At 46.6% G+C, this 25,844-nt stretch overlaps 1 protein-coding gene across 3 annotated transcripts in view; it reads left to right on the top strand.

The window, feature by feature from the left end:
• Positions 1 to 25,844, top strand: part of SLC38A10 (solute carrier family 38 member 10) — a 298,179-nt gene that overhangs the window by 161,063 nt on the left and 111,272 nt on the right. For all 3 annotated transcript variants that reach the window (XM_063961107.1, XM_063961106.1, XM_063961105.1), the window contains exons 11-12: positions 901 to 1,060; positions 12,243 to 12,410. In XM_063961107.1, coding sequence (XP_063817177.1) covers positions 901 to 1,060; positions 12,243 to 12,410 — 328 coding nt within the window. The remainder of the gene's footprint in view (positions 1 to 900; positions 1,061 to 12,242; positions 12,411 to 25,844) is intronic.

Below are 25,844 nucleotides of genomic sequence, written 5' to 3'. Positions count from 1 at the left end.
TGATTAGTTCAGGATGTATGTGGCAGGGAGGGGAACATGGATTCTTGGTTTGTGAAATTATATAGATGACTTCCTGTTTACAAAAAAAGATCTGATCTGTTACAGAATAAGAACACTTAACTAAATATAATTAAGCCATAAATTTTAATCATTGCTCAGTCCAGAAATGATGCCGCTAGAAATCCACAGTGTTTGCACCATAAAATGAGTAGTAAAATTGGACTATAATGTGATGGTCCGTTCCAGCCCATCATGGGATCAGAATCTGTTATATACAGCTTCCTGTCTTCCTGTAAATAAGGTCAGACATTGACCTTACATTACTGTATATGCAGCCATTTTCTGACCCTGCCTCACAGGTGCCAATGGTGCCTCACAGGTTCGCTCAGCCTGAGCATCCAAGGCTCTGAGCTTTTACATTTGGCCACATATGAGTAAAGGTGTATCTGCTAGTTCTGGCTGCATGGCAGTTGTACTGGCTGGCCACATTGGTGCATGTTTAGGCAACTTTTTTCATTGGATTATCAATACATGTGTTTCTAAAGGACCTTATCCATTTCATGAAACTTCTAGCTATATACTGTATGTTTGTGTAATTTTCTGTGGGTATGACCAATCCGTTTTGATGGGTATTCTTGTAGACATGTTCTAAAACTATATGAACAATTTGGATGCTTGACCTTTTGATGCAGATGTGTCCTCATAAACATAGCGTCTGTACGCCATATGACGCAAGACGTGCATAATTACTGTAAATTAGTAAAAGTCATGGGAATATTGTATGATTATAAGCGTCAAATATAACTACAATTTAACTGAGCTGGGTTTTAATACAAATATTTATTATAAATGGTGATTATGGCTTCTACTGATCTATGGTCCTCTTGTATGTATGTGCAGTTTATTTTGGGCGTTGGCTTAGTCATTCTCGTGATCAGCACCTACACCACCATGACAGTCCCAGAAGAAACACCAGCACAGGGGAAATCTGAGTTGCTGGTCAAAGAGGGATTGGAAGACGGAGAGATTGAGCTGAAACAGAACATTCCCAAAATATCAGGTGATGCTACAAAGCCATGTTCTTACAGTCTGTGTGTGATGTCACGTAGGCATGTCTGACTGCAAGCAGAGTATAAATCTGCCTTTTCTAGAGTATATGACTGGGGTGTGTAAAAACATTTTTGTATTTTTGTTTTGTTTTGTATTTTATATCCTTTAACTTCCCCTCAGTACCTTCGAACTGTGTCATCCGCAACATTGTAGCAGTCAAGACCATCATAACTTTCGATTCAGTACAGTTGAGGAACTCGGGGAAACATCCTCTTCCTGGTAACTGGACACTAAGGAGTTAAAAAAAAAAAATCCATCCACTCCAACCCTATCATTAGGGAAATCCTTCTGTTGCTTTGTATATAGGCTCAGTTCCGGCTTCTTTGATTAATTAAACTGTTCCATTATGGGGTGTGGTATGGTTAGGTAGATTAGACTTAGGTTGACAGTGTCTAGGTCGACATGGTTTCTAGGTCGATGGGGACTCTAGGTCGACATGAGAAAATGTGGACATGGTTTTTTTTTGTTTGTTTTTGTTACTGTTTTGGTGACGTTTTCTCCGTACAGTGATTGGGAACCCCAGTTAGTGTCCCCTCGCTTCGCTTGCCATGCTTCGGGCAAGTTGCCTAGCTGCGCTCGGCACAGGTTACCGTTCCCTAATTGTAGTCCACGTGGATCGTAAAGTATGAAAAAGTTTAAAAAATGGGGGGGATGTGAATAAATCATGTCGACATTGTGTCATGTCGACCTACTTACTGTCAACCAATAGTGGTTGATCTAGACTAGGGGTGGGCAAAATACGGCCCGCAAACCGATCCTGCCCGGCCCACTGCCTCCCACCAGCGAGCAATGACAAGCGGCCCGACCGGCTGAGCTGCTTGTCATTGCTCTGCACTGCAGTACCTCCAAGCTGCCAGCAGCGCGCCTCTCCCCTGCTGCTGCGTTGTAGCAGCCTCCTCCTCCCTCCTCCAGAGTCCCCAGTGACAACAGCTGTGTTCAGTCGAGAAGGGGGCGGGGCTACGTGTCGATGAGGGGGCGGGGCTACACGGGACAAGAGCCAGACTGCTATAGATCCATCCTTCCTGCCACTGCCAGCCAGATCAGTAAGTAAATGGGAAAAGTGAAAGAAAGTGTGTGTGTGATAGTGTGCGTATATTTGTGTGTGCGGGCAGTGGCGTCAGACTGTTTTTAGGTTTGGGGGAGAGATCTTTAGCTCTCGCTGTACCAACCCCTCCCGTGTTCTGTCACCATGTCACCCCCATGTTCTGTCACTGTGTCACCCCCCCCCCCCGTGTTCTGTCACTTTGTCACCCCCCGTGTTCTGTCACTGTGTCACCTCCCCGTGTTCTGTCACTGTCACCCCCCCCCCCGTGTTCTGTCACTGTGTCACACCCCCCGTGTTCTGTCACTGTGTCACCTCCTCGTGTTCTGTCACTGTGTCACCCCCCCCCCCCCCCCCCCGTGTTCTGTCACTATGTCACACCCCCCATGTTCTGTCACTGTGTCACCTCCCCGTATTCTGTCACTGTGTCCACTGTGTAACCTCCCCGTGTTCTGTCACTGTGTCACCTCCCCGTGTTCTGTCGCTGTCAACCCCACCATGTTACACCCCCCATGTTCTGTCACTGTCACCCCCACCGTGTTCTGTCACCCCCCCTCCCCGTGTTCTTTCACTGTGTCACACCCCCCATGTTCTGTCACCGTGTCACACATCCGTGTTCTGTCACTGTAACCCCCACCGTGTTCTGTCACTGTGTCACACCCCCCGTGTTCTGTCACCGTGTCACCCTCACCGTGTTCTGTCACTGTGTCACACCCCCACCGTGTTCTGTCACCCCCACCGTGTTCTGTCACCGTGTCACCCCCACCGTGTTCTGTCACCGTGTCACCCCCACCGTGTTCTGTCACCGTGTCACACCTTTCCCCAGGGGCCATAAGACACTGGATAATTTGCTTGCTGCACAATAATTATCCTAAATAAAATGTTAATGTGTAAAAAGGCTCTCTACCTGCCGTAATGTGTGTAAAAGGGGCTCTACCTGGTGTAATGTGTGTAAGTGGCGCTGTGTGGCGCAATTTGAATAATGGAGACTATTGTGCAGCCTAATATGAATCTGTATTATTTTTTGCCCACATTCCTTCCATATGAAGCCACGTCCCTATATTTTTGGCAAGTGGGGCGAGCTGCTATTTTGTATGTGGCCCTCGGATACTGACAGGAAATGTCAAGTGGCCCCTCAGCTGAAATAATTGCCCACCCCTGATCTAGACAGTGTCAACCTAACGACTGGATCCCCTATTATGCTGCCCTGAGCCCTGTCCTGTCAGTATCATGGACACGAGTCTATTATGTAAATATAAGGCCTTATTCATTACTGATCGCACCTGCGATCGCATTTTCCTGATTTTCCAGGCCAGGGCCCGTTCTGCTCGTGTGCTGCCCAGAAGATGCGGTCGAATCGCAGTTGCGCAAACACCTCTGCCTGATTGACAGGCAGAAGCGTTCATGGGGCGGCAACGCAGCATTGTGGGGACGTGTCAATGGAAATGCAGGCGGGTGTGGGCTGTTTTCGGGGCAGCCGCGTGACGTCACATGCTGCTATTGCAAAGGGAAATATGGCCACGCTGCGCCTGCCTTCGCAGTCAGGCTGCGCAGGCTGGGGACTATCCTTATTTTGCCAGATCTGCAATGCGATCACAATTGCAATGCGATTACATCGCTGGCTGCAATTAGCATGCTGGTCGTCCCCCAGCATGCGAGCGCTAGAAGTTGCAGTTTTGCTTTTATAGCCAAATGGTCCATAGTGGGGTATATTTACTAAAGCTTCTAAAAATTAAAAGTGGTGATGTTGCTCATAGCATCCAATCAGATTCTGTCTATAATTTTCTAGGATGCAATGGAGAAATGATTGACAGAATTTGTTTTATTGGTTGCTATGGGAAACATCAACACTTTTTTCATTTTTAGAAGCTTTAGTAAATTTACCTCAGAGTGTGCAGGAAATTTCAGGTGCACAGCATACCTTGTTTGTGTAGTTTATGATGGTAGGTTTTTACTGCTGTCATAAGTACAGCCAGTATAGCATGCATGCATTTCCACCATCACCTATCTCTCTCCTTATAGTGGATGCTGCATATTCTATCCGGGAGCAGTTTAACATATGTCTGCATTGAGCGCACACCGTATCAAACGTCGGATATAATACATAGTAAAGTATAATACTTATTATTTTCTTTAGGGTTTATTTTACTTTAAAAAGGAATTTAGAAAAACCTTTATAGTAAGACAGTAGTCCTTAGTTGTAAAACAATTTTGCTGTATTTAGCAGGGGTGCTGTGATTTCGGGAAAATACCCGTACTAGTTGCCTGTGTGTAGCGTGGCACATACTTATAATTGTGGCCCGCTGTGTCAGGTATCTCCTACTGCTGCTGAGAGAGACAGGCAGCGCTAAAGGGGGTTTTCCAGCTACGTACAGTGAAAAGTACTGTTTATAGCAAGTTGTGTAGTTAAAAAATTGTTGTCTGATAGACCTAGGGTACTATATGACTATAATTCTATTGTATTTGATATTCCATGTCACTGTATAGTGAATTCACTGAATAATAATAAATATTGAGAAATGGACCACAGCCTAGAGCACAAGAGAAGTTGCACTATTTAGCTGTTCATGTAAAAAACAAAACAAAACCCAGACCTCTTGATATGGCAACAAGTTTGTTGTCCATTGAAATTAGGCTCAGCTGACAATTATGCATTGCTATTGTAATTGTCAGATTTTACTACTGCACCCTAGCCTTGTTCACATACTTAGAATGAGATTTCATAGATATAGCCTTTTTTTTTTTTTGCATACTCCAAAATCTTTTCTTGAATGTTCAGACAATTGCTGTGTAGATCAGACATAATTTCATTGTTTGTTTGTGCTCAAAGATCTATAAATAATCAGTGACCCTTTCCCCATTTACAGTATGTTTACAAGTCTGTTCAGGGCTAATCTATAATGTGTTTTCCTGCATGGTGAGATTAGACATGTATATAATTGTAATTACTATTCAAGCTGTTCATACTGGACAGGGAAGCTTGTTTGGAGCATCGAGGATCAGTGTTTGTGATCTGGGCTTCCCAGCTGCTTCCTGATATTGTACTGAAGAGAGAGAGAGGAAACTGGGGTTAAACTGTTACCTGGATATCCTCAAATAGTCCTTTGCATGGTGACCACAAGGGAAAATGACTTGTGTCCTGTTTACTAGCACTGACCCAACAGCAATTCATCTCAGGGTAATGATTTATTTTATATACAGTATCTCTGAATGGTGTGTGTAACCTTGGATGTATACCTTATACGTATTATTCTCTTTTACACATAGCTCCTCTTTTTTTTATAACACCTGCTTAAACGCAGGCCTACATTATCATAACTTGGATAATGTTATAAAGAAGTTGACATCTATTTGAATGAATAGATTTTTGTAAGAAGACACCCTTTTATACCTGATGGTAAGCAAGCAGAGGTTATACATGGGAAGATAAATTACAGTAGGGTGTGCTGTATACAGTAGTACAAGAGGCTGTGCAGTGCAGTACATGAAAAAACCGTATTCCAAATGATCCTAGTAGTTGTAATGTTTGGAAGACCAGCCTTCTTGGCCAATGCGATGCTTGGTCAGAGAACCATGCGACAGGGGCACACTGATTTGGCAGTATAGTGTCAAGATAACTTCTGGCATCACTGAGACATGTTAGCACGGACAGGAAATGAACATACACAGGCTGGTGGTGGCCATCTTACCATTTTGGGGGGTATGGAACCAATTTGTATAAGGTTTCATGAATTGTCACTGTACACCACTGACATACATTTTGAATTAGTAACCTACATTTCCAATTCATGATCAGCGATGTCCCTGCTTCCAAGTAAATTCATAAGGTGCATTGTCATGTATATGGTCCAGCTCTTAAAGTGGATATCTCAATAGAATATATGCATTGTTACATATTTTTTTCCTGTCGTTTGATTATTGTGTTTACCTCAAAGAGGCCACTCTTTTATCAACTATAGTATATTCGTTACCAGCCCGTCAAAATGACGGAACAGCATAACCATAATGTTCAGTTCAAGTTCAGTTTTAAAAAGTGGAGGTTACTGACTCCTTCAGCACAAACAATGCTATCCTCTTACCATCCACTTTGTATGTACACTGCAAGTCAGGCATCTGACAGATTTTACAGTACCTACGTATGTATATTTCAGTACAGATATATTGGGCTGTAATCCAAAGGGAATAATAGTAAATGATTAGCAGACAGTGTTAATGTCCCTAAATTATCTTACCCTACTAAGACTTTTTATTTTGCTGATTCTCATCTAGTTTTTTAAGATTCCACTATCTCACACTGTTATTAGATTATCCTCTGGAATCTGTGATTTCTCTAACGTCCTAAGTGGATGCTGGGGACTCCGTCAGGACCATGGGGAATAGCGGCTCCGCAGGAGACAGGGCACAAAAATAAAGCTTTAGGATCAGGTGGTGTGTACTGGCTCCTCCCCCTATGACCCTCCTCCAAGCCTTAGTTAGGTTTTTGTGCCCGTCCGAGCAGGGTGCAATCTAGGTGGCTCTCTTAAAGAGCTGCTTAGAAAAAGTTTTTTAGGTTTTTTATTTTCAGTGAGTCCTGCTGGCAACAGGCTCACTGCATCGAGGGACTTAGGGGAAAGAATTTCAACTCACCTGCGTGCAGGATGGATTGGATTCTTAGGCTACTGGACACCATTAGCTCCAGAGGGAGTCGGAACACAGGTCTCACCCTGGGGTTCGTCCCGGAGCCGCGCCGCCGACCCCCCTTACAGATGCTGAAGATTGAAGGTCCGGAAACAGGCGGCAGAAGGCTCTTCAGTCTTCATGAAGGTAGCGCACAGCACTGCAGCTGTGCGCCATTGTTGTCACACACTTCACACCAAGCGGTCACGGAGGGTGCAGGGCGCTGCTGGGGGCGCCCTGGGCAGCAATATTTTATTACCTTAAGGCAAAAGAATACATCACATATAGCCATTAAGGCTATATGTATGTATTTAACCCATGCCAATTATCTAAATCCACGGGAGGAAAGCCCGCCGAAATAGGGGGCGGGGCTTATTCTCCTCAGCACACAGCGCCATTTTCCTGCTCAGCTCCGCTGTGAGGAAGGCTCCCAGGACTCTCCCCTGCACTGCACTACAGAAACAGGGTAAAACAGAGAGGGGGGGCATTTTTTGGCGATATACTGGATATATTTAAGCTGCTATAAGGAACAACACTTATATAAGGTTGTTCCCATATATATTATAGCGCTTGGGTGTGTGCTGGCAAACTCTCCCTCTGTCTCCCCAAAGGGCTAGTGGGGTCCTGTCTTCGATAAGAGCATTCCCTGTGTGTCTGCTGTGTGTCGGTACGTGTGTGTCGACATGTATGAGGACGATGTTGGCGTGGAGGCAGAGCAATTGCCGATAATGGTGATGTCACCCCCCAGGGAGTCGACACCGGAATGGATGGCTTTGTTTATGGAATTACGTGATAATGTCAGCACATTACAAAAATCAGTTGACGACATGAGACGGCCGGCAAACCAGTTAGTACCTGCCCAGGCGTCTCAGACACCGTCAGGGGCTGTAAAGCGCCCTTTACCTCAGTCGGTCGACACAGACCCAGACACAGACACTGAATCTAGTGTCGACGGTGATGAAACAAACGTATTTTCAAGTAGGGCCACACGTTATATGATCACGGCAATGAAGGAGGCTTTGCATATCTCTGATGCTGCAAGTACCACAAAAAGGGGTATTATGTGGGGGGTGAAAAAACTACCTGTAGTTTTTCCTGAATCAGAGGAATTAAATGATGTATGTGATGAAGCGTGGTTTAACCCAGATAGAAAAATGCTAATTTCAAAAAAGTTATTAGCATTATACCCTTTCCCGCCAGAGGTTAGGGCGCGCTGGGAAACACCCCCTAGGGTGGATAAGGCGCTCACACGCTTATCAAAACAAGTGGCGTTACCGTCTCCGGATACGGCCGCCCTCAAGGATCCAGCAGATAGGAGACTGGAAACTACCCTAAAAAGTATATACACACATACTGGTGTTATACTGCGACCGGCCATCGCCTCAGCCTGGATGTGCAGTGCTGGGGTCGTCTGGTTGGATTCCCTGACTGAAAATATTGATACCCTGGATAGGGACAGTATTTTATTGACTATAGAGCAATTAAAGGATGCTTTCCTTTATATGCGAGATGCGCAGAGAGATATTTGCACTCTGGCATCGAGAGTAAATGCGATGTCCATATCTGCCAGAAGGAGTTTATGGACGCGACAGTGGTCAGGTGATGCGGATTCCAAACGGCATATGGAAGTATTGCCGTATAAAGGGGAGGAATTATTTGGCGTCGGTCTATCGGATCTGGTGGCCACGGCAACTGCCGGAAAATCCACCTTTTTACCTCCGACCCCCTCCCAACAGAAAAAGACACCGTCTTTTCAGCCGCAGTCCTTTCGGTCCTATAAGAACAAGCGGACAAAAGGACAGTCATATCTGCCTAGGGGCAGAGGAAGGGGTAAGAGAGGGCAGCAAGCAGCCCCTGCCCAGGAACAGAAGCCCTCCCAGGGTTCTGCAAAGCCCTCAGCATGACGCTGGGGCCTTACAAGCGGACTCAGGAACGGGGGGGGGGGGTCGACTCAAGAATTTCAGCGCACAGTGGGCTTGCTCACAGGTGGACCCCTGGATTCTGCAGGTAGTATCTCAGGGTTACAGGTTGGAATTCGAGAAGTCTCCCCCTCGCCGGTTCCTAAAGTCTGCTTTGCCAACGTCTCCCTCAGACAGGGCGACGGTATTGGAAGCCATTCACAAGCTGTTTGCTCAGCAGGTGATAGTCAAGGTACCCCTCCTACAACAGGGAAAGGGGTATTACTCCACGCTATTTGTGGTACCGAAGCCGGACGGCTCGGTAAGACCTATTCTAAATCTGAAATCTTTGAACCTGTACATACAAAAATTCAAGTTCAAGATGGAGTCACTCAGAGCAGTGATAGCGAATCTGGAAGAAGGGGACTTTATGGTGTCCCTGGACATAAAGGATGCTTACCTGCATGTCCCAATTTGCCCTTCACATCAAGGGTACCTCAGGTTCGTGGTGCAAAACTGTCATTATCCGTTTCAGACGCTGCCGTTTGGATTGTCCACGGCACCTCGGGTCTTTACCAAGGTAATGGCCGAAATGATGATTCTTCTGCGAAGAAGAGGCGTATCAATTATCCCTTACTTGGACGATCTCCTGATAAGGGCAAGGTCCAGAGAACAGCTGGAGGACGGAGTAGCACTAACCCAAGTAGTGCTGCAACAACACGGGTGGATTCTGAATTTTCCAAAATCTCAGTTGACCCCGACAACACGTCTGCTGTTCCTGGGAATGATTCTGGACACGGTTCAGAAAAAGGTGTTTCTTCCGGAGGAGAAAGCCAGGGAGTTATCCGAACTTGTCAGGAACCTCCTAAAACCAGGGACAGTGTCTGTACATCAATGCACAAGAGTCCTGGGAAAGATGGTGGCTTCTTACGAAGCGATTCCATTCGGCAGATTCCACGCACGAACTTTTCAGTGGGATCTGCTGGACAAATGGTCCGGATCGCATCTGCAGATGCATCAGCGGATAACCTTATCGCCACGGACAAGGGTGTCTCTTCTGTGGTGGTTGCAGAGTGCTCATCTGTTAGAGGGCCGCAGATTCGGCATACAGGACTGGGTCCTGGTGACCACGGATGCCAGTCTGAGAGGCTGGGGAGCGGTCACACAAGGAAGAAACTTCCAGGGAGTATGGTCAAGCCTGGAGATGTCTCTTCACATAAATATACTGGAGCTAAGAGCGATTTACAATGCTCTAAGTCTGCAAAACCCCTGCTTCAGGGTCAGCCGGTGTTGATCCAGTCGGACAACATCACGGCAGTCGCCCACGTAAACGGACAGGGCGGCACAAGAAGCAGGACAGCAATGGCAGAAGCTGCAAGGATTCTTCGCTGGGCGGAAGATCATGTGATAGCACTGTCAGCAGTATTCATTCCGGGAGTGGACAACTGGGAAGCACGATCTACACCCGGGAGAGTGGGGACTTCATCCAGAAGTCTTCCACATGATTGTGAACCGTTGGGATAAACCAATGGTGGATATGATGGCGTCCCGCCTCAACAAAAAACTGGACAGGTATTGCGCCAGGTCAAGAGATCCTCAGGCAATAGCTGTGGACGCTCTGGTAACACCGTGGGTGTTCCAGTCAGTGTATGTGTTCCCTCCTCTGCCTCTCATACCAAAAGTACTGAGAATTATACGGCAGAAGGGAGTAAGAACGATACTAGTGGCTCCGGATTGGCCAAGAAGAACTTGGTACCCGGAACTTCAAGAGATGCTCACGGAGGATCCGTGGCCTCTACCTCTAAGACGGGACCTGCTTCAGCAGGGACCGTGTCTATTCCAAGACTTACCGCGGCTGCGTTTGACGGCATGGCGGTTGAACGCCGAATTCTAAAGGAAAAAGGCATTCCGGAAGAGGTCATTCCTACACTGGTAAAAGCCAGGAAGGAGGTGACTGCACAACATTATCACCGCATTTGGAGAAAATATGTTGCGTGGTGTGAGGCTAGGAAGGCCCCCACGGAGGAATTTCAACTGGGTCGATTCCTACATTTCCTGCAAACAGGATTGTCTATGGGCCTCAAATTGGGGTCCATTAAGGTGCAAATTTCGGCCCTGTCGATTTTCTTCCAGAAAGAATTGGCTTCAGTTCCTGAAGTCCAGACCTTTGTAAAAGGAGTACTACATATACAGCCCCCGGTTGTGCCCCCAGTGGCACCGTGGGATCTTAATGTAGTCTTGGATTTTCTCAAATCCCATTGGTTTGAGCCGCTCAAATCGGTGGAGCTGAAGTATCTCACATGGAAAGTAACCATGCTACTGGCCCTGGCTTCAGCCAGGAGAGTATCAGAATTGGCGGCTTTATCATATAAGAACCCATATCTGATTTTCCATACGGACAGGGCAGAACTGCGGACGCGTCCTCATTTCCTGCCTAAGGTGGTGTCAGCGTTTCACCTGAACCAGCCTATTGTGGTGCCTGCGGCTACTAACGAGTTGGAGGATTCCAAGTTGTTGGACGTGGTCCGGGCATTGAAAATATATATTTCAAGAACGGCGGGAGTCAGAAAGTCTGACTCACTGCTTATATTGTATGCACCCAACAAGATGGGTGCTCCTGCTTCTAAGCAGACGATTGCTCGTTGGATTTGTAGCACAATTCAACTTGCACGTTCTGTGGCAGGCTTGCCACAACCTAAATCTGTCAAGGCCCATTCCACAAGGAAAGTGGGCTCATCCTGGGCGGCTGCCCGGGGAGTCTCGGCATTACAACTCTGCCGAGCTGCTACTTGGTCAGGGCCAAATACGTTTGCAAAATTCTACAAATTTGATACCCTGGCTGAGGAGGACCTTGAGTTCTCTCATTCGGTGCTGCAGAGTCATCCGCACTCTCCCGCCCGTTTGGGAGCTTTGGTATAATCCCCATGGTCCTGACGGAGTCCCCAGCATCCACTTAGGACGTTAGAGAAAATAAGAATTTACTTACCGATAATTCTATTTCTCGTAGTCCGTAGTGGATGCTGGGCGCCCATCCCAAGTGCGGATTGTCTGCAATACTTGTACATAGTTATTGTTACAAAAAAATCGGGTTATTTGTTGTGAGCCGTCTGTTCAGAGGCTCCTACGTTTGTCATACTGTTAACTGGGTTCAGATCACAAGTTATACGGTGTGATTGGTGTGGCTGGTATGAGTCTTACCCGGGGTTCAATATCCTTCCTATTGTGTACGCTCGTCCGGGCACAGTATCCTAACTGAGGCTTGGAGGAGGGTCATAGGGGGAGGAGCCAGTACACACCACCTGATCCTAAAGCTTTATTTTTGTGCCCTGTCTCCTGCGGAGCCGCTATTCCCCATGGTCCTGACGGAGTCCCCAGCATCCACTACGGACTACGAGAAATAGAATTATCGGTAAGTAAATTCTTATTTATTCCTCAGTTCTGCAGTGTTGTAGAATGCATTGTCCAAAAGTGTGTGCCACTGTTAATGATTTCAAAAGCGTATCATCTTTATTTGATGACTTGCCCTGTGTTCCCAGTCCAGAAACCTATAGTGGAAGAACCAGCTGATGACCGGGACAAACCTAAATTACCACCAAAGAAGGTAGAACAAGAACAGCCCCAGATTAAAGGCCCTATTGATGTTCCACAGAAGGAGGAGGAAAAGAGGAAGCAAGAGGAAGTTCAACTGGACCGTCCTGATCAAGGTATCCTGGGCTAGACATAGGAAGGAGGTTGTAATGACCAAGATTTAGTGAAACCCATCTTTCCAGCAAGCTTAGACGGAAGATGTCCTGGCTTAAAACCAATGTGCATGAAAAACTTTAGATTTCTCCTGCAGGGTCCACAGCTTATCCACAGGATAACATTGCGATATGAGGTAGCGTCAGCAGAATGGCACCAGTCGATCAAAAGCTTTCGGCCTCCCAGAATGCAACGGGCCAGTCTCCTATATCCCCACCTCCTAGCTCAGGCAATTCAGTTTTTTATTTGGTGCGTCAGTAGCCAGATCACGGTCATGGGGCTGCTGTTTTGTTTTTTTTGCAGCCGTAAGCTTTTTATTTTTTATAGCCTTATTCTTTTTGAGCAAGCTTTCTAAAAAGCATCTTATACTCCCTTAGAAAGAGTCGCTCCAACAACTCTCCACCGGGTCGCGACAACGCTTACCCACGTGTACAGTACTGTTTTGGCGGGCGTCTGTGTGTATGTACTAGCAAGTCCAGCTGATGTTACCAGGCTGTGGCCGGAGCATGGGGAGAAGGTAAGGTGTTGGTTCTGCTTAGCGGGTGAGACGCGAGACACAGCCGCACTGTTTCGGGGGGGAGACTATTAAATAGTCACTGACGCGGCTGCCACCTCGGGTGCAACAGCACTAGGCCTCAGGGATCATAGGCTCCAGGGATTAGTGTGAGGCCTGGGGTTGATGTTGGGAGTAAGACGCTTCCTTGGTCGCGCCTCCCCCCGGTTCATGACCGGTTTCCTCCCAGTTCCCCACTATGAACTGATTTTCCGCTTCTGTCTGAGGCGCTAGATCTCTAACTGACCCAGTCGCAGTTTGGGCGGCTGTGTCATTGGTACGTCTGTGTTCACTATTTGCCTCTGGGTCCACTCAGTTAGCGTATTGATCGATCCTGGAAGCGGGGTTAAGTCTCCCTGTATCCCGCTCTCCTGAGGCAGGTGATACAGCACGAAGTCTCTACCTACCATTGGGGTACAAGTAGTTGTATAAGTGCCTGATGCATATGAGTCTGATAAACTGTTACTGCCGTTTCTTTTGCTGAATACGTAAAAAAAATTATATATATATATATATATATATATCGAAAGAAGAATGGAGGGCGCAGGTGTAAGTAAAAGGTTTACAATTCCATTTATTAAAAACAAATGCTCACATACATCTCAGTTTAAAATGGTGCGTTCCGTCCTTCACATAGCAATCAAGCCCCGGAGCCGCTCTCTCCCACAACCGATCCTCCGTCTCTCTGTAAGGAATCACGGGCAGTTAATCCTTCTTTCACCGGGAACAAGACCAGGGTATGACAGTCTGTCACCAGCTCCACAGGCCACGCCCAACGCGTTTTGTCAATGTACTTCGTCAGGGGGTGTGGCTATGAACTGTCTCACACTTGTAATAAATGCATTTGTAATAAATGCCTTTGTTAAACTTGAGCATATCAAAATGATTATTATTCTCTGGATTTATCCCTTGAAATGATCTATTATGAAGTTTGTATCTGTTGCCAGTCACCGTTTCATTTACTCTCTTTCAGGTTGTATTGCGCTAATATGTGATATCTGGAGTACCCATACTTGTTGTGTCTTTTTAAATTCCTTTTTAAATTCGTTATTATATGATAGCTACCAGGTAGAGATATGATGTTGATATATAGTAGCGGTTTATAAATAATGGTATATGAATAGATATTTGTAAAAGTTTTTTGGAGAGATTGCACTGTATATAAATCTCTTAAAAGCATGTGATCTTGATATCTATATATGTGTATAGAATGTGTCAGCTCAAATGCTTCCAATCCTTGTAGATTGCACAGGTTCATAGGATAATGATGTGCAGGTGTTTTTTGTGGTATAAATGAAGTGTGAGATAGTTCATAGCCACACCCCCTGACGAAGTCCATTGACGAAACGCGTTGGGCGTGGCCTGTGGAGCTGGTGACAGACTGTCATACCCTGGTCTTGTTCCCGGTGAAAGAAGGATTAACTGCCCGTGATTCCTAACAGAGAGACGGAGGATCGGTTGTGGGAGAGAGCGGCTCCGGGGCTTGATTGCTATGTGAAGGACGGAACGCACCATTTTAAACTGAGATGTATGTGAGCATTTGTTTTTAATAAATGGAATTGTAAACCTTTTACTTACACCTGCGCCCTCCATTCTTCTTTCGTTACATGTGCATTGGAATTAGTGTCTCTAATTCCTAAACGGAGGAAGCGGCAGCATACATCGTATATAAAAAACGGGACACAGGGCTTTCTAAAAATCTACTGGATACGTGAAAAAGGAAAGTGTGTCTGATGCGCAGCTTTTTTATTGACATATATATATATATACATACATACATACACACACACACACACACACACACACACACACACACACACACACACACACACACACACACACACACACGCTCTATTTGGACAGCCACCGATTGTGCAAGTTGTCCCACTTAAACAGTTGAGAGGTCTGTAATTTCCATCATAGGTACACTTCAACTGTGAGAGACAGAATCTGAAAAAAACAAAAAACTGAAAAAGAGACGCAATTCTTAAGACAGTCTATGGATGACCTGATCAATAGAGATTCAGTTCCCATGCCAACGTCTCAGGTCCCCGCCATTTGCCCACAAAAGCGTACTCTGGCTGATACTGATGACGATACATCAGACCCAGAGGAGGGTGAGGTGGATGCAAACGGGGGGGATGCTTTCCTGTCACAGGGCATACAGGCTCTGATAGAAGCTATCAGAAGTGTCCTGCGCATTCCTGACAAGGTGGCGGAGGTAGAGGAGGAATCTTATTTTAATGTAAAAAAATACTCAACAACTTTTCCTGCATCCAGGGAATTGAATGCCCTATTTGAGGAAACTTGGGCTAATCCTGATAAAAAGTTTCAGTTTCCTAAAAGATTGATTACATCTTTTCCCTTTCCTCTGGATGATAGAAAGAATTGGAAAAACCCGCCGATTGTGGACACATTGGTGTCTAGGTTGTCACGTAAGATAGTCTTACCTATTCCTGGGGCAGCAGCCTTAAAGGATACGGCTGACCACAAGATTGAGACCACTCTCAAATCTCTATACACTGCTGCGGGGGTGGCCCAGAGACCCACTATTGCTTGTGCATGGTTCACTAAGGCCATTGCTAAGTGATCAGGTAACCTAATTGACAAATTAGATTCCTTACCCAGGGTGGAAATAATTTTACTCCTACAGCATATTCAAGACTCTGCTAACTTTATGGTGGAGGCCATAGAGGAAATTGGTTTGCTTAACGCTCATACCACTGCCATGGCAGTGTCAGCACGCAAGGGCTTGTGGCTGCGCCAGTGGATTGCGGATGAGGATTCCAGGAAAGGCCTGGAAAGCCTACCATTCACAGGTGAGGCTCTTTTTGCAGGAGATGAACTGGATAAGTGGATATCCAAGGCTACAGCGGGTAAGTCTATGTACTTGCCTTTTACAGCACCCCCAGGTAGGAAAACCTTCTCTGTTCCAACTCTGCAGTCCTTTCGGACAGCGAAATTAAAAAAAAAAAAACTCAAGGGTTCTTCTACAGCATTCAAAAGCAATAAGGGTAAACCCAGAAAACCAGCAGCTGCAGGTTCTCGGGAACAGACATCCGGATCTGCTTCCTCAAAGCCTTCAGCATGACGGTGGACCGCACTGCCTGGAAGACAGGCAGGTGGGAGCCCGGTTACGTTATTTCTGTCACATTTGGGCAGCATCTTGCCAGGATCGCTGGGTCACAGACCCTGTCACCCAGGGATACAGACTGGAATTTCAGGAACTCCCACCTCACTGATTCTTCAAATCAGGCTTACCAGCTTCACCAGAAGCAAGTATGACTTTACAGGCAGCCATTCAAAAACTGGTACAGTCTCAGGTCATTGTCCCAGTTCCACCTCCACTACAAACCAAGTGTTATTACTCCAACCTGTTTGTGGTTCCGAAACCAGACGGATCGGTAAGGCCCATCTTAAACCTCAAATCACTGAACCCGTACTTGCGGGTGTTCAAGTTCAAGATGGAGTCTCTGAGAGCGGTGATCTCGGGTCTGGAGGAAGGGGAATTTCTGGTGTCTCTGGATATCGAGGATGCGTACCTTCATATTCCGATTTGGCCACCTCATCAGGCTTATCTAAGGTTTGGAGTACAGGACTGTTACTACCAGTTCCAGGCACTGCCATGTGGCCTCTCCACGGCTCCAAGGGTATTTACCAAGGTGATGGCAGAAATGATGTTTCTCCTCCACAAGCAGGGAGTGAACATAATACCGTACCTGGATGACCTGCTGATCAATCATCATCCAGGGAGAGGTTGTTGGACAGCATTGTCCTCTCAACCCGGCTACTTCAGGATCACGGGTGGATTCTGAACCTGCCCAAATCCCACCTGGAACCAATACGGAGGCTTCCGTTCCTGGGGATGATCCTGGATACGGAGGTACAGAAGGTATTCCTTCAGTTGGAAAAGGTGTTGTTAACCCAGTCGATGGTGCGGCATGTTCTCAAGCCAACCCGGATATTGGTCCATCTCTGCATTCGCCTTCTGGGCGAGATGGGAGCCTCTTACGATACTCTGCAGTATGGAAGGTTTCATGTGAGGCCCTTCCAGCTGGATCTGTTGGACAAATGGTCCGGATCTCATCTTCATATGCACCAGAGGATACGTCTGTCGCCAAAAGCCAGGATTTCTCTTCTCTGGTGTCTTCAGACTTCTCACCTGACCGAGGGTCGAAGGTTCGGGATTCGAAATTCGATTCTGCTGACCACAGACGCAAGCCTCAGAGGTTGGGGAGCGGTCACCCAGGGGGAAAGGTTCCAAGGAAAAGGAAGCCATTCTGCCGATCAATGTTCTGGAATTAAGGGCCATATACAACCCCCTTCTACAGGCAGCAGATCTTCTTCAAGATCATGCCATTCAGGTTCAGTCGGACAATGTGACGGCAGTAACGTACATAAACCAACAGGGCGGAATGAAGAGCAGAGCAGCACTGTCAGAGGTAACAAGAATTCTCCTCTGGGCAGAAAGACACGCGGTGGCGCTCTCGGCAATCTTCATTCCGGGAGTGAACAACTGGGAAGTGGACTTCCTCCGCAGACACGATCTCCACCCAGGAGAGTGGGGCCTTCACCCGCAGGTGTTCGAGTCCTTAACGCGTCGGTGGGGGATTCCACAGATTAACATGATGGCCTCTCGTCTCAACAAGAAGCTAAAGCGGTATTGTTCCAGGTCGAGGGACCCACAAGCAGTAGCGGTGGACGCTGTGGTGACTCCATGGGTCTACCAGATCGTTTACGTGTTCCCACCTTTTCCATTGATCCCAAGAATTCTCAAAATAATAAAAAGGGAAAAGGTTCAAGCAATTTTCATTGCTCCGGATTGGCCAAGAAGGGCCTGGTGTGTGGATATACTGGAGATGCTCCTGGAGGACCCGTGGCCTCTGCCTCTTCGAGAGGATCTTCTACAACAGGGGCCGTTCATCTATCACAACTTACTGCAGCAACCTTTGATGGCATGGAAGTTGAACATCAAATTCTAGCCCGGAAAGGCATTCCGGACAGGGTTATTTTAGCCTTGATCCAAGCCCAGAAAGGGGTAACGTCTAAACATTACCACCGTGTTTGTAAAAATAGGTCTCTTGGTGTGAACACAGGAAATTTCCTGCAGGGGAATTTCATCTGGGACGTTTTCTCCTTTTTCTACAGTCAGGTGTGGATGTGGGCCTACGTTAGGGCTCCTTGAAAGTCCAGATTTCGGCCTTCTCCATTTGCTTCCAGAATCAATTGGCATCCCTCCCTGAGATTCAGACGTTCTTGAAGGGTGTTCTGCACATCCAACAACCCTTTGTTCCTCCCACGGCACCTTGGGATCTTAACGTGGTGTTGCAGTTTATACAGTCGGACTGGTTTGAACCTTTACAGGAGGTTAATGTAAAGTTTCTTACGTAGAAGACTGTTGGATGTTGTGCAGGCTTTGAAGATCTATGTGAAGGGGACAGCTCGTCACAGAAAATCTGACTCTCTGTTTGTTCTCTATGATCCCAAGAAGATTGGGTGTCCTGCTTCAAAGCAGTCTATTGGTCGCTGGATCAGGCTTACTATCCAGCATGCTTATTCTACGGCAGGATTGCTGGTTCCTAGAGTACAGGCCCACTCTACTAGGTCGGTGGTTTCTTCCTGGGCGGCTGCCCGGGGTGTCTGGGCTTTACAGCTCTGCCGAGCAGCTACTTGGTCAGGGTCGGACACGTTTGCGAAGTTCTACAAGTTCGATACTTTGGCCTCTGAAGAACTTCAGTTTGGTCAATCAGTTCTGAAGGAACCTCAGCACTCTCCCACCTGGATTGGGAGCTTTGGTACATCACCATGGTACTAATGTGGACCCCAGTATCCTCTAGAATAGCATTTTATTTACCTACTGGTAAATCCTTTTCTCGTGTTTCCTGCCGTGTTGCTTCATTAAGTATTGTGGTTGGTTCAGCTGTTGCTGTTCCTGTTCAAGTTTTGTTAGCATGTCTTTCCTCTTGTTTGTGTGTGCTGGTTTGAATCTCACCACAGTTTTGTTACATCCTTCCTCAGGATATGTCCGTCTCCTCGGGCACAGTTTCTAGACTGAGTCTGGTAAGAGGGGCATAGAGGGAGGAGCCAGTGCACACTATTGATTTTTCCTAGTGGACCCGTCTATACCCCATGGTACTAATGTGGACCCCAGTATCCTCTACGGACTACGAGAAAAGGATTTACTGGTAGGTTATTAAAATACTATTTTAAGTCCTCTATAAGGTAATGCAGTAATTTTGTTTTTCCTACATACCTGAAATGTATCTGTAGTTGATTATATGCTCATATTGCTTATTATGCTAATGTGTAACTTGTGAATAATAGTGCGGCTGCTGACCTTTGCCTATACTATACTATATTTCTATCAGTTCTGTTGTCTTTGTATATACCGATCCTCAATGCTGGTGCAAGGCAGGGAGGGATCGGATTGTATATCATTTTAGCAAGCTTAAGGTGAATACGGTCACAAATTGTGTAGTTAACACCATACAGGTGTGTTATTTGTTTACCATGTCTAAGAGAGACAAGGGTGAGGAGGATACACTCTCCACAGCTGCACCGACATTGATATCAAGTTTGTCATGCAAAGCAGGGTTAACCTCTCAAGACCTGGTACAAAATGGATTATGTGCAAACTGTTATAGCTTTCACCAAAGCCTCCTTAATAATCCAAGGCAGGCACAAGTTCAATCAGAACCCCCATGGGATTCATTTGTACAAACATTATCCAGTATAGCTAAGCGGATAATGCCAGCTCCCATACCAGGGATAGGTTACCCAGTTAACCCTTACATGCAACATTCCCCCTGGGTCTTATCACATCCAGTCCAGGAATCTGCAGCCTTTCAACATAAACAAGCTGAAAGGCATGTGGAAAGTAAATTACACAGACATGAAACAACATCTTCACAGTCTACACGTTTCAGAAGGGGACACTTCGGAGGATGAGGATGGTTCCTCGCATTCTGGGTCTGCATACAGAGATGAGGATGAAGGACCCAGCTCAGTGGATATACCTGAGCTAATTAATGCTATGAAAGACATTCTATCCTTAGAGGAAGCAGCAGAGCCTTTGTTAAAGTCCAAGGCACCTGGGTTTAAATGTCCCAAAACAGAACTGAATTTCCTGAGTCAGAACAGCTGATGGAAATCATGCAAGATGCTTGGGTCACACCCAATAAAAAGTTCAGAATTCCAAAGAAAAAAAAATGGAATTTTAATTATCCTCTTCTGGCTGGGGATTGGTTGAAAAGGGAGGTTGCTCCCAAAGTAGGTACGCATGTCATTTGGTTGGTGCGTAGATCTACATTACCTCTGCCTTCAACATCATTAAATGATGTAACGGATAGAAAGATAGATGGTTTTCTAAAAACTGTTATCAGGAGCAGTTGTTAGGCTGGCAATGGCTTCAGCCTGGATGGCGAAAGCAGTGGCAGCCTGGGCTGATGCATTGAAAGACGATTTGTCATTGGCATCTAGAGAACAAAAGTATATTGCACATATTAAATATATTGCACATCTAAAGAACAAAAGTATATTACACATATTATACAGGCAGATATTTTTATGGAAGAAGTAGCCTTGGAAATGGGTACTATAGCTTCTCAAGCATAAGCCACAGCAGTAGCAGCACGCAGAGCTGTCTAGCAACGTACATGGAAGGCTGACTCAGAGTCCACAAAGGTACTAGAGTCTTTGCCTTTTACTGGAGATATTATTTTTGGTAAAAAATTAAACAATATTCTGGAGTGAGAAGCAGACTCTAAGAAAGTGAAGTTTCCTTCTAACTACAAGTCTAAACTAGGTTTTCAGTTTTTCGGTCCTTTCGGACCCAAGGAAAAGTGAAAGGAAAGGGTTATGGCATACAGTCCCAATCGGATAAGTCTGGAAAAACTAAATAGCATTGGGCTACCAGAGGGCCTGCTCCAAAACAGAAGATAAGCCATCAGCCTGATGGCACGGGCTTCCACTTGCGGGATCCCAGGATTGGAGGCCGACTTCTTCTATTTGCACAGACCTGTCAGCAGTCCACCAAAGATGCCTGGGTGCAGGAAGCGGTATCTCACGGTTATGCTTTTGCCTTCAAGAAACACCCCCCACAAAGATTTTTTTGTACCAGCCCGTCCTTAGTGGAAGTGAAGGCCAGGGCTTTACAGGAGGCAGTTCAAAAGTTGCTACAATCAGGGGTGATAGTACCGGTCCCTCAAGCACAGCAGAGACAAGGTTTCTGTTCCAACCTGATTCTAGTACAGAAATCGAATGGGTCATACTGGCCCATTCTCAATCTCAAAGCTCTGAACAAATTAATTTGGGTGCCTCGTTTTCATATGGAGACCTTGCGTTCCATTATCTTGGCCATGGAGCCGGGGGATTTTATGGTATCCCTAGATATCCAGGATGCTTACCTGCATGTACCTATAGCACCGTCCCATCAGTGCTAATATCCACAATACAGACAAGGATTGAGGAGCTACTACACAGTCGAAGAGTATCCATTCATGTAGCAATGCGAGTGATGGGATCTATGGTGTCAACATTCGACATGGCGGAATATGCTCAATTCCACTCGAGGCCCCTTCAACGTCTGATTCTTTTCAGATGGAATGGACTACATCAGACGATAAAAACTCAGACTATGGTCCTTCAGCAGGAAGTACCGAGGTCGTTAGCCTGGTAGCTGCAGACATCCCATCTGGACAAAGGGCAACCCTTTTGGATCTCGGAGTGGGAGGTTCTGACAACAGACGCCAGTATATCAGGGCTGGGGAGCCGTGTCAGCAAAGTGCTGCTTCCAGGGGCAGTGGACAAAGGAAGAAAGTTGCAGATAAATATATTGGAACTTCAGGCCATAGATATGGCACTCACTCAGGCAAGGGACAAACTTCAAGGAATATCGGTTCAGATTCGCTCGGACAATACAACGGCAGTAGCGTACCTCAATCATCAGGGAGGAACTCGCAGCCAAAAGGCAATGAAGGAGGTAAGCCGCACGTTAAGGTGGGCAGAACTTTATCATCCAGCCTTGTCCGCAGTGTTTGTTTCCGGGAGTCCAAAACTGGGAAGCGGATTTTCTCAGTCGACACACCATTCATTCAAACGAATGGGTTTTTTTTTTAAATTCAATAGTTTTTATTTGAATTTTCAAATTTTACATCAACACTTCACTCAAAACAAACATAAAACTACATACATACACGGAATGCATGGAAACAGCTGTAAATACATAAGGCACATAGTAACTTTTGCGAAAATAATGTCACGTAAGTCAGACAATCACATAGTCACAGCGTCTGAGAGTAGCAAACCTCTATCTTATTCCTTCCAGTATAGGCATAAGCATAGCAGAACAAGCATAATACATCTCAATACAGCTCAACAAGGCCGGCCGCGAGGGTGCCCACCCCCAAAAATCCCAGAGTGAAATAAGGCGAGAGATGCAACTCAAGACCCTATCTCTCCTTGAAGTATTTAGAGTCTATCCACCTACCCCATATCGTAAATAATTTCCTCTCCACTTTCCTCGCCAGAAACACAAATTTTTCGTGTGCAACAGTTTCATTGACCAGGGATATCCAAGCCTTAATTGACGGGGCCTCGCCCGCCAGCCACAGCCGGGCTATACAGACCCTAGCTAGAGCACAAAGATTAGTAACATATCTCCTACAGGGTGGATCTAAGGCCTCCTCGTCCACAATCAACAGTGTACACAATGCAGGCGTACATATGGAAGATGGAACACCCGTATCACACATGGTGCGTATAACAGCCGTCCAGAACCGAGACACGCCAGGGCATACCCAAATTAGATGCCAGAAGTCGGCACCCGCGGCTCCACATTTGGGGCATTGCGAGTTATGGGACCCCCCAATATGTGCTAAACTCACCGGGGTCATATATACTCTATGCAGGATGTATAGTTGTATTTGTTGGTACCTAACAGATGAAGTGGAGATCCGATGGGCTCCCACAGCAGTATTCCAAGCATCGTCTGATAATGTACCCACGTCTGATTCCCACCTATCTCGAAGAGTAGTTAGGGGATCTATATGATGCATCTGGAGAATACGACCATAAATTTTAGAAACCAGGTGTCCCGAGTCCAGCGTCTGCATCATTAATTTGACCGGGGAATCAACGAGGGCTGGGGGACCATGTGGAAACTGGGCAGCCAGAGCATGTCTCAGCTGAAGGAATCGGAAAAAAAACCCTGAGGGGACATTATGTGTCTGCTGGAGTTGTTGGAATGAGGTAAGGGTCTCGTCTTTATATAAATGTCCTAAAGAGTGCACTCCCCAGTTACCCCAAACCTCTCGGACCTGAAGATGACACAGTTCCGGCAGCCCGTAAGCATTATCCAGTGGGGTATCCGGATCAACACCGTGACCCCGCATCACAGAGTGCACCAATTTCCATATTAGGATGGATTGCTTAATAAGTGGCAATGTGGACATTTTGATACTACCACAAAGGAGTAGCTGTAATGGGGAGCCCCCTGGGTAGTCATGGTGCAGCATCAGCGAGTGCAGAGCCAGGGCATCGAGGTCGGTAACCCACTCCCAGACATGTGCCAACTGTGCCGCGTAATAGTAAAAACGGAAGTTGGGGAGAGCCAGTCCCCCCATTTCCCGTGACCTGGTCAGGGTATCTATTTTCAACCGTGCCCGCTTACTAGCCCACACCAGAGAGGAAAGCAGCCCATTTATTTGTTGAAAGGTCCTCTGCGGAATATAAACGGGAGAGTGCTGTAGGACATATAGAAGTTTGGGCTGGAAGACCATTTTTACCATGTTAACCCTCCCCGTGACCGTTAAAGGTAATTTTCCCCACGCCTTCACCCGACTGCGGAGATATGTTATTTGTGGGGTAATATTTAGGGAGGGGAATTTTTGAGGATCGTTAGACACCCAAATACCCAGATATTTGAAGGAGTCCACCCACCGCAACGGGAGAGCCACCAACGGGGAATTAGGAACTTCGCCCTGAAGTGGGATAATAAAGGATTTCTCCCAATTGATCAAAAGCCCAGAGTATCGCCCAAACCCACCAATAATTTCTAAAATCCTAGGCATAGACTCCGCATAGCGATCCACAAACAGTAGAACATCATCGGCGTATAGGGCCACCCTGTCTTCACGAGCACCCACCTTAAAGCCAGAGATCCCCGTATCCGCTCTCAGGAGGCACGCGAGGGGCTCTATGGCTATAGCAAACAGGGTAGGAGACAATGGGCAGCCCTGTCGCGTACCTCTAGACAGGGGGAAGGAATTAGATACGAATCCATTGACCGCCACTCTCGCTGAAGGGGAGGAATACATCAGTCGGACATATTTAATGAAGTTCGGGCCTATACCGAATCTACGCATAACTTCCCACAGGTAGGCCCACTCCACAGAGTCGAAAGCCTTAGCGGCATCCAACGAAACAACTATAGAGGAGGTGGGGTCCCTACGGGGAATTTGCAGATGTGTGAACAGTCGTCTAAGGTTGATGGATGTCGATTTATTGGGCATAAATCCCGTCTGATCCGGATGTATAATTTGGGAAATAACTGTATTTAATCTGCCAGCCAGCACCTTAGCCAAAATTTTTATATCAGTGGGTAGGAGGGATATAGGGCGATAGGACTCAACTCTCCTGAGATCCTTGTCAGGTTTAGGGATAACTACAATCACTGCCTCCGCCATAGACTGGGGGAGAGACTCCTGCGCAAAGATCTGGGCATACAACTCGAGTAGACGAGGGACAAAGAAGTCCAGGTGATGCCCATATATCTCAGAGGGTATACCATCCAAGCCCGAGGCTTTACCACTAGGGGAGGCCCTGATAGCAGCCATAATTTCATCTGATGAGATAGGTGCCTCTAACAGGTCGCAAGCCTCACTGGACAGGGTGGGGAACCGAACCTTGTCTAAATAATCGCTTAGGTGTGACTGAGTGCACTCTAATTTAGATTCATACAGGTGGCTATAATAGGATACAAATTCGGCCGCCATTTGTGGGGTCTGAGTCATAGATATGCCATCAGAGTTCATAATCTCAACAACCACACTATTAGGTCTATCACCCCGGGCCAAAGATGCCAGGTACGACCCCGGTCTATCACCAGTAGCGTAGAAAGTATGGGATGAAAAAAGGAGTCTATGCTGAGTCTTCTCCATTAGGTACTCCCTCCATTCCCTCTGAGCCGATAACCAGGCCGCCCTAGAGCTGTCTAAAGAATCTTGTAGGTATTGCAATTCTGCAGCCACACTCTGGGCTTCCAGCACCGCCTCCCGTTGCTTATAGAAAGACTTCAAGCTAGATACCCGTTTAATCAAACTCCCCCGGAGGAAGGCCTTAAACGTGTCCCATAGTGTAGAGATAGCCGTATCGGCGCTATTTAATTCAAAGAATTCCCGCCATGCGGCCACCAGGTCAGAGCCGTCCCCCATGTGTACAAGCCAAAATGGGTTAAATTTCCATACAGCCTGGCCCCTAGAGCAATTGAAGTCTAAAGTAAAGGTCAAAGGGGAGTGATCTGATATACCTCTAGTCTCGTATCTAATACTACCAACCCGGGGGATCATGTCGTTCGAGAGGAGGGCCAGATCGATCCTGGAGAACGAAGAATGGGAGTGAGAGAAACAGGAGTATTGTTTAAGAGACGGGTGTCTCAATCTCCAAGGGTCGACCAGGCCCAATCCCGACACCACATCCGCAAAGGCGGACTTCCCAGGACATGCAGCAGACGGAGACATAGAGAGCCTATCCATCGCCGCATCCAGCACATTATTGAAGTCCCCAAGGCAAATAACCGATATCCCGGGGGATGAGGCCATAAACCCAGCAGCTTTTTTAAGAACCT

This window comes from Pseudophryne corroboree, chromosome 3 (genome assembly GCF_028390025.1).
Source record: "Pseudophryne corroboree isolate aPseCor3 chromosome 3, aPseCor3.hap2, whole genome shotgun sequence".
In the NCBI taxonomy this organism is placed as follows: Eukaryota; Metazoa; Chordata; class Amphibia; order Anura; family Myobatrachidae; genus Pseudophryne; species Pseudophryne corroboree.
The sequence above is the reverse complement of the archived record's forward strand: the minus strand, read 5'-3'. Positions and strand labels throughout refer to the sequence as shown.